Raw genomic sequence first — 10,504 nt, 5'->3', positions numbered from 1 at the left:
AAAATATTGTTTGTTTACGAAAAATTGCAAATGGCGCGTATTAACTTTGGCATCTTAATAGATAATAAACATACTACTACTCGCTATTAACATCGATCCTAATACTACTACTCATGTTAATATGCGTAGTATGATTGGTTGTTAATAGTTAATAGCATCCTAATAAATATTATCATAATACAAAATGTATTAACATATCGGATTTGGCACATCTATATTTGTTAATGCTAAGGGTTTCTTAAATTGTGTCTATAATTCCAAATTAATTTTCTCACGTTCTGAGCAATTGATTTCAAAAATTATCCGTAGTTATCATGGACGATCGTGTTCTGTTCAAAATGACATCCTTGGCTCGTTCTGGGCTTAAATGCTTTGTAAAACCAACGATTGAAAATGTGCATATGGCTTTATCTGAAGTAAATCGCGTAAAACATCTGCTTTATTTAAAGCTTAAATACTAATTTACAGTCATTAATATTTAAAGTGAAGACACGCTGCTTTTTGCTTCATTTCAACTCCTTCACCAGAAACGTTGGAAGACTTTCAATGCCAATGCTTAGTTGCCGCTCTTGCTTACACGCACATATTGCTGGCAACATTGTCTTATCTCATGATATTTTGAAAAGTAACACATTAATTATGAGAATTTGATAATGGATCTAACGATGTAGATTATGTCAAAGGATTCTATTCAGTTATTTCGGTTTGGAATCTATTTCTTATTTTTTCAACATTTTAAATAGAAACTTTATACACATTATTCGAAATATTTCAAGGGAAATACACCTAATGAAACATTATGCACAATGACAATGCATGAGTTGTGTTGAGTATAGTTTTACATATATTTTAAAATAGCTTGATCCAAAACAGCGCCATCATTAGATATAACGGATCATTTTGGAATTATTTCCATATGGATCTACAGGTTCATGAGTTCACTTCGATTTGCTAGGATCGATCTTTCGGCCAAAAGTCTTCTCCCGGTCATTACATTTGATCAGAATGGAATAAAAAATAACTTCAATTTTTTACACTAGAAACAATTGACTTCTCACGGTACCCCCTTCGGATGTCTGTTTTTGCCATTAACCTCCGCCATCCAAAAGCTCTTGGCGTCAACACTTGTATTATACAATGACAAAGACATAGACAAAGACATAGTAAAGTCTGTATTGTTCCGTTTTGGCGCACAATGATAATAATACAAAAACGGTGTGTAATGAAAAGGTACTGAAGTTAATGAATAAAACGATGAAATATTTTAAATTCATTTTCTTTGTCATTAACGTTATTTAACATGAAATTAAATGAGCAAGCAAAATATTTGGACACGTATATATCACAGTTGGCAACGACCTTGCACACATTGCTATGCTCTCTTTCTTTCTTCTCCCTTCGTGTAGCGCTTTTACAAATTTTCATATTTTCCAATCCCCCCCTTCTTCATCTTCCCCACAGCGATGAGAAAACACTTTTCCGGATGAATTCAATGGCACCAAAAAGTATACGGTGCAAAGTAAAAAAGAAATCATAGCCGTCATTGTTACATTGTTGTAAACAATGAAATGGATTTACAAGAAAGACGAAATAAAAAGCGAACCGACAAAAAAAAAGAAGAAAAAGAGAAAACAATTTCAACATACATCCGAGAAACGTCACGAACAAAACACAACACGCATACATGCAATGGTTGCTTCTGGATCCTGTTTAGCTTGCGTGACACAAGGCGAACGATAACAAAAAAAACCATGTCTTTTGTTTGGCATTTCTGCAGCAACGAAACGCATGCAATAATTAAGTATATAAATTGCTTGCTGCACACTGAGCACATTGTATATATGTTTCATGATTGTTTCCCTGTACGTTTTTATGTATATATGCAAGCTTCATTCTAATTCAATTTTGAAACTTCACCCAAAAATGAAATGATGAACATGAACGAAATGAGGGAAGCGAATAATCAACTTTCTGATTTATACATGCGGTGAAGCGAATACCAAATTAAAATTTGGCATAGTGTAAATAACATATAAATATCTTTTTCTTTTTTTTTTTAGTTTTCTTTGCAACAACATTTGGCAAAAGGGAAAATAAAATAAAACTTACCCGAACTTGGTCTTGTTCGCCAGCATATTCAATGCTTTGGAATATTGTCCATGTGTATCGTCGACGAATTTCCATGCGAGCTAAATAACGACGATACCATCGTTGTATCAATATTGCCGCTTTCATAGCTAAAACAATGAGATGCAAACATGTAAATAAATAGAGCAACATATTTGAAGTGTTGATGTTACATTTTTATATGTGATAATATAAATCACTAGGGGTTAAATAATATGTTTAAGATGAAGAATCTGTTCGGTTTTGGAGATTCTTACGAATGATGGCGCAAATAGCAATACTTTTGTTAAAACATAACAAAAAATCATAGAACTACTAGACAGAACCGAAGAATGTCCGCGTGAAAGAGAATGCAAATTGTAATATAACTTTATATATACAACAACGATTGTACAATCAACGATTCCGACGATTTTATCAATCGTAGCGATTCATAAGCACATTAGATGCTGTTGAAACCATTTATTATTTTGACAAAAGCAACTCTTTTCTAAAAAAAAAACGAAATTCATAAGGGACCGAAAATTAAATCATTTTTCTATCCATTAGCCAATTGAAGACAGACTGACAAAATTAATGATATTGTTTTTTATATATTTGAGCATTTACGTTTATACTTGGATTTATCGTAAATTAGTCAAAAGAATATATTTCTATTAAAAACTGCATAATTGCGGAATAGAACTTAACATTAAAAGAAATATACAAAAAGTTTCTTGAAATTTGATTTCCATTTCTATTTTTTCTTCGGTATACGGAACAATGAGCATCGTGTAAAGTTGCACATGTAACATGAATTGTAATGCAATGCAAAACAAATGAAATTAATTATTGGATGTCACGATTTCTCATTTGAAAATTGTTCGAATATGAATTAATTTAATTTCATAATACATTTTTACTCCATTTCAGTTCAACGTTGTGTTGAGAGAAGCATGTTTATTTCTGATCGGCGCTTCATGTGATCAAGGATCGCATGGCAAATTAAATTATATGTACATTGAAATATATTCAATAATACACATATGGTCATTATGGAATAAAATATCAGCAATCAAAACCAGTTGAATTAAAATGTCAGTTATGAACAATAGCATTATGGAAAATATAATAATTATTGTGAAAGAAATTCTTTCACTCACTTGTCGACAAGGCTATTTATTACTAATTAAAATAATTGATTTTTGAAAAGCGGCCTTTTTTTGTAATGTTTATGCCCAGAGCATGAAATCGCACTTGTAATCAATGAGTTTATTTACAAACACCGGCATGTATGTATTGGTATTCGGCTTAAACCAATACAAACAACACTTACACTAGTGACCGGCAAACGCGCTCTTTGCCAACAACCATGTCATGCTCTGTTCAGTATTCGCTCTATGACATCTAATCGTTTTTATATTTGTGAAAAAGGGGATAATAAGATTAGGATTTGATACAACATATCTCATTTATGTTATCCAAATAAAATCGCTTTTAAATCTAAGACATACACTGTACAGTTAAGTATAGAGTCTATTTTGTTCAATTTCGGTTCTTTGGTACAACCAACTGTTGTTGGTTTGAAAAAATGGTGAAAAAGCAACCGAATCAAACATCTCTACGAAAAAGAGTGTACTCACTCATTTCACTTCAGTTCTTGTTTTGCTTTTCGTTCTATAGAATAAATTGATTTGCATTTCTATTTCATCTCTGTCGGTGTCAGAAAAGGAATGAAATCATTCTTATTTTAGTTTGTTTATCGGAGCATTTATATTTCATCACATTTTTTTCCAAATATTTTTAATTTCATTGTTTTCACATTGTATACGTGCGATTCGTTTTTTAAAACAAAATCAAAGTTGTTTATGCATTTTCGTATACGCATTTCTCATTCCATCAATGTTCGTCAGCATATATATTTGGTTTTTAATGAATTGACAACATCGAGTACCGTGTGTTGGTAAAATCAGAATTTAATTTTATCTTTCCAATGAAAAGAAATTGAATGTACCTAATTTCGTTGGAAAAAATAAATTGATTTTCGCCATGCAATAAAATTTAACATATGACTTGTTGATAAGATGTGAGCTTTAGAATTTGTCATTTCGTTTTACGATACAATTTCAGTAGATGGAACAAATGCCATCTGATATGGTAAACAGGTGCCTTCGAGTGATGTGTATTTGAACGAAAAACAGTTTGATAAACACAATATATACTGCACAAATTTTGAAGAAAAATGCGGGCGATCATTGGCAACATAGATATGATATTACTGATGGAAAGGTCGTTGCTGTTGTTGTTCCGTTTTTTTCCTCTCATTCCGAATATTGTTTATTATTCACGATTGACTCGATAGCTTTGGAGCGTGCCGAATAATAATGGCGATTGCCATACATTCATTCGGATAACTCATAGTATACGAAGACAATGCTGTAACATTTTTCGAATAAAAAAAATGCTAACTGTAGCTCACAGGCATTTCCACCTTTATTCGCGCACGTGCAAATAAAATAAAACATATCGTTTGAAGAAATTTATTCGAATATCCTACATACATCAACCGTACAGACAATTGCAGTATAGCCATATATGATTGTTCCACTTGTAAGTCAATAAGGATATGTTTAAATGTGAACACGTCTACCCCCCGGTAGACACAAACTAAGAAAAATTAGGACTTATTAGGTCCTTTTAAACGTACATATGATGTACGTTATATGCAAGTTACTAAAAAAATTTAGGAAAATTAGCAATATTAGATCCAGTGTTTCCCCCTAGGAAAACATCTGATAGGCTGGAATATTCATATATATTGACATTAGACACTCTTAGTATAATATTTGCCATAACTGTTCTGGTTTGTTAAATTCACAAAATAAGAAATGCGACAGTGTCGACTTATTTTCATTCAGCGTATGGTGGCAATTTCGTTAAAATCTACACACTATGCATTCAACAGAGTCTGTATGACAATGAACAGTATCGCAATTAAGCTCATTGGTCAAGTGTTGTGGATTTTAAATAGGTGTCGCAAATAAAGTTACTGTTATTTATATTATTTTTGCATTTACAAGAAAAGTGATAATTCCATTTCAACCAAAACAAAACAAAAAATGTCTGCATATTTGTTTGGACACACGTCAGTCTTGATTAAAAAAAAGCAAACTTCGTAATACAAACTCTCGAACGTGTCATTTTCACTCATATGGTTTTTTCTTACTTCTTTGTGGAATTGGTGGAATTTTGTCTACAATGACAAAGGCGACAAAAGAAAATTTGATATGTTCAGCTCGGCCAATTATTTTTTTTCCCGTCGTACGCAATGCGGTTTTAAGAGAATTTTGATGTTTTGTATTTCATAAATATTCTCAGCAAAAAAAAAAAAACACCAAAGTGATCCTTACTTGAATATGTTTCGATGGAAAAGTTTTCTTTTTGTTTTTGGATCATTTTTCATAAGAACATCGAATGTAAACTGTATTTTTGGTGTTTTGCGTCAAAAAGGAAAATAGCTTATGGAAAATGTCAAAAAGCTTGATTTACTCATGACATTTGCGTGATAGTTGTTTGACATGGATATGCAAAAACGTGTATACTACTTTGTCATAAGATGAATATGTTTCTAGATTATATTGAAACAGTCAAAGTTCAAAAGTTCTTTGTAAAAGCCAGTGCCTTTTGTTAATGTATAAAACAGACCAATATATACCAATAAATACGTTAAACAACGAATTTTATTGTATTGAATATTTCATTGATTTTGAATCTCCAAGTTTTTAATCACATTAGTAGAAATATGACAATACAATAATTTTTATTGTTTTCACAATTCTAATTTCAACTTTAATTCTAAATAAAATTGAATAGAAATGTAGTCCGAATATGACTCACGGATGGAATGTACGATCGTTGTTATTGCATTCGTTAAGAAAAATAAATTGTTTTGTAGCAATTAGTAAGCTACACCTCAGGATATCATTAAAGTGTCAGTAGAAAAATATTACGTCAATATTTCTCATCCCACACCGATCAAAGACCCAAACAAACGCCTTTGCATGCGCAACCTATAAACTTCCTGAGAAAAAGTTGAAATGACGTCGATCAACGCAACTTGTTTTTGTAAAAACAATGAAAATTCGTCACCTACATATTGCTACGTCACTGTATTGATTTGAAAACATTTGAAGTTCAAATGATAATGACCGTGTATTGGGTCCGAAACATTTACAAAATGGATAAGGATGTTTTCATTTTTATTATTAAATTGATTGAGCTAGTAAATGAAGTCATGCCGATCCACCACCTTGGGTAATTTCTTTTCCCTTTTTTGGTGCACTGATTTGGAAACGAAATGATTTTCAAGTACACACAAAGAAATTATAAAATGAAAACTAGATGGCTTGTCGTATAAAATTCGGAACCGCACAAAAGAGAATACACAATAACTATGTTTGGTATGAAATTAGATGGAAAAATACAATTTTATACGGAGTGTCAACTAGTTCCAAATTTTATACGACAAGTCATCTAGTTTGCATTATATTGCTTCTCTGTATGTATGCAAAATCATAAATGAAAAATAAAAAAAATCACATCAATGTTTTTCTAATGAATTAAATCAAAACTTAGACGAAATTTGTACGAGATTTATTTCACTTCGATCGACTCATTCATACATAGACATTTTATCTGTGCCATGAGTCAGTATTCATATTTTCCAATTCACACAAGAGAATTTCTACAAGGGAGATGCGAAGTAGCCTACATTTTTTTCTTCTCAGCCTCAGTTTTGTGGGTAAGAAATTAAGAGTAAAAAAGCACGCTCCCAGATTTATGATTCGATAACTGTGAATGTATACATAATATTAATATTGATGCGCATATAAATTGAGTCTCGCTTTTTGCGTTCCCCATACGGCTTTTGGTTGCTCCGCTTTCTAGACAGTATAACCCTAAGCATTGAATGTGATATTCCATATGAATACCAATCATAGAAAAAAAGAACAATGATCAACAATACACAAAAGTTAGGCGTGTATGTTTTTGGTGTTTAATGCATAAAATTGCTTGTACTGTGCCACAAAACAATCTATTTCGTTTACATGCTGATTAATTTACTTTATTGTTAATGACTCAAAACCATAACACGCAAATTCATATTTCGTTGAAATTTTCAGCGCACCAAACTCTTAATTCTACATCATATGTAATACATATGAATCTGTTGATATCCACATAAAAGTTTTTTTTTAAGTTATTGTTGTCGATATTAACTCCCATTCATTATCAGAAAAAAATACGTGATCGACATACACAGTATAATCTACTTTTGTTTTATATCGCTAAGAATTTTAAAACTCTGCTAGAAATATGATATTATGAAAATGAGGCATTTTCATATTTTGATGATAAGGTAATTTTTTGATAGGCTGATGAATGGTTTTAAATTGTACAAAAACCGAATATTTGAAATCGAATGAAATCACGAAAATCAAAATTCAGAATGAATAAAATGCTGATACCGCAAAAACCGAAAATTCAATTTGTGATGCGTCAAAGTTTTAAAATTAATTACAAATATAATTAGAGTCAATCAACGATTGAAGTGTTAAAATATGGCACAACAAATTTAAATCAAATAAATGTTTAACATAAATGTATATTGAGTCAAAAAGTTTCGCCGAAATTTTAACAGAAAATCAATTTTATAGACAATTACTTTTCCATATATCCTACTAGAAATAGAAATATTGCTGCTGTTTTATCATCATGTTCCAATGAATAAATTCTGTTCTATGTAAAATGAATGGACGTTAATGGATAACGATGCTGCTATCAAATTTTAGTGGCCGATGAATTTATAATAAGACCATTTCCAAAAAATCTTGCAAAAAATATATATATATATCTTGCATAAATGTTCGTAAAATCGGTGTCTAGCTGTTTTGCTCACATGACACCGGTAAGAACCGTAGGTGAATTGTGTCTTAGTCCGTCTATATTACCATCTCTTAAATAGCTATATACCTAGGTCATTTATATTTTTCGTTGATCTCTTTTACATTTGTAGAAAAACTTTTGGTGGATAGTGTACTGCTTGATACCACGTGAAATTGACGTTGAGTATCTATTCATAATAGCCTTGACAGAATTATTAATTTGCTGCCTCATTTTCGAATGCAACTTAATGATGCAAATTGATTGATTGCATGCGGTTTGTTTTTCGCACCCGCAGATATATATAATACGATTTATTTTAATCATGTATTGGTAATAGTTGATTCAGAATGAATAGTACTAATATGCGGTCGACCAGCTCCAACTTTACGATAAATAAATCTCGACAATATTTTGTTAAATTTAAATTTGTGACTTACTTCGTTCAATTTTTGACATACTGATGGTACTTCCAGTCTTTCTCCATTGACGACACCACCCGCGGGACGTTATCAATTTTAATAGGCTTCCATTGCTTGTTGATACTTCGCTTCCGCGCTCAATCTCTGAGCTCCGACACGATGACGAATCCTCAAAGCTCGAACCGCGACGTTGACGTTGAAAACATGCACAACTCCGTAACATTATTATTGAATTGGGGGTTTTGTGTATTATCTAAATGTCGAACGATGAAAAGAAAAGGCTCTTTTCTTGTTTTCGCGGCGATTATTGCACCGTTTTGAGTTGGATTTCGGTCGCTCTAATTTAATTCAAGCTTGACAAATATTTTTCTCACACGTCGCTGTATTTCCTTTTGAAAACAAAAAAAAAGTAAAAGAGATAGAACGCGGTTGTTTATGATTCAAACAATATACGTAAAAAGTTTCCAGTTGTTGGCTAATCTTACTCACAATTTTTTTTCCACTCACATCTTCTCTGCTTTCAATTTGATTTTTTTTTTGTTTTGTCTTTTCTTTCTTTTTTATCTGATTGACGTAAAACACTGGAAAAGAACAAAACAAGAATAAAGAAAAAAACGAAATATTAACTTTGAACAGTTGACATTTAAAATTTGATTTTCATCTACATGTGTCTCTTTTATTCATTGTGTTTTTCGCTTCAGTTGTTCCTTTGACATTTTTGCAAGGCGAAAAATTGATTGTATCCATATTTGCTATGTCAAATATACATTTTCATCTTTCGGGACGAATATTTTCCGTTAAATGTATAGAGAGATAGAGATATAGGAATAGAGATGGACGAGATATGAATAAAAAAAAAACAGAGTACGTGAAATATGCGACAAGCACTCTTGTTTCATTCGTCGATTGTAATCTTAATGGTTGTCACTGAATTCTTGAGCTTGTTTAGTTTCATTTTGACTTTACGTGTGCCTGTGCATCTTATTTTAAGATCGACTCAACACATTGACAGCATATTTTCAATGATTTTGCTCGTGTAAACGTATTTCAAGTGTTTTGATTTTCTTCATCTTCATTTTCGATACAAAACACAATTTAACAGCTAGTGTTTTTGCGTTCGTAAAATGGATAGACATTTGGGAATTGTTGAAGTTCAATTTTCGCAGGTCGAAAAATGTCACACACAAAACAAAAAATAAAACACATTTCGTTGTTTTTAATATCAAGTCTTATTTGTTATGAATATAAAAAAGTGTCTTGTCAAATATTTTCTGTATGTTATTCTCATCGTTCCGTTTCCATCAAGCGCAGGTCTCACTAAAATATCTGTGCTTGATTGAGTTGAAAACCCAACATGATTTTCTGTATTCGTTCTTATTCCATTGATTATATTTAGCAAAAGTGAAATCATTCAACGCCGCTGAAAACAATGACTAGACACGGCACATTGATTTTTTTCCATCAACATCGTGTGTCGTTCGCACAACGCACATACAAGTAACTTTCAGTCAATTTGCTTAATCTATCCGATAAGCCAATGGAATTAGTTAATTTAGAATGCACAACAATATAGAATACATGCACTGATTAATCCAAATAAAAAGCATTTCATTATTTTAGATGAAAAACAAAGCGATTTCCACTTAAGCAACATTTCCATTAGGTAATTTCAACGAACAAATGTTTATACCCCTAACAAAAATCTGATTAGCAAGAAAAACTTTGTGTGTGTGCATTCTTTTTTAAATTATTGTCGATACAGAGAGAGACGGAGAGAAATGAGAAAGCAAGAATTTTATGCTTATTTTATTTTCACATTTCTAGCGCTTGTTTTTGAGTAATGTAACACATACATTTTGAACGTGCCGCATGTCGTTATCTTGTAAGCATGAAATGCACATGGTAAGTGTTTGAAGACTTTCTTGCCACTTACATTACGAAATATTTTTTTTCTTATCTGAAAATTCTCTCATTCTCTCCTGCACGGAATGTAAGTGGCACACCATAAAAACTATATATAAATCTATAATTGA

The 10,504-nt window shown here is 31.6% G+C and overlaps 1 protein-coding gene across 1 annotated transcript in view; it reads right to left on the bottom strand.

Annotated features, from left to right (window-relative positions):
- LOC116352326 (serine/threonine-protein phosphatase rdgC) overlaps positions 1-9,008 on the bottom strand; it is a 36,827-nt gene extending 27,819 nt beyond the window's left edge. Inside the window, exons 1-3 of the mRNA XM_031784835.1 lie at positions 8,961-9,008; positions 8,490-8,860; positions 2,110-2,237 (exon numbers count right to left, since the gene is read on the bottom strand). Coding sequence (XP_031640695.1) covers positions 2,110-2,237; positions 8,490-8,694 — 333 coding nt within the window. The 5' untranslated portion in view covers positions 8,695-8,860; positions 8,961-9,008. The remainder of the gene's footprint in view (positions 1-2,109; positions 2,238-8,489; positions 8,861-8,960) is intronic.
- Between the last annotated feature and the right edge of the window lie 1,496 nt (positions 9,009-10,504).

Source organism: Contarinia nasturtii, unplaced genomic scaffold (assembly GCF_009176525.2).
Source record: "Contarinia nasturtii isolate CC-2019 unplaced genomic scaffold, AAFC_CNas_1.1 Cnas_scaffold_187, whole genome shotgun sequence".
Taxonomy (NCBI): domain Eukaryota; kingdom Metazoa; phylum Arthropoda; class Insecta; order Diptera; family Cecidomyiidae; genus Contarinia; species Contarinia nasturtii.
The sequence above is the reverse complement of the archived record's forward strand: the minus strand, read 5'-3'. Positions and strand labels throughout refer to the sequence as shown.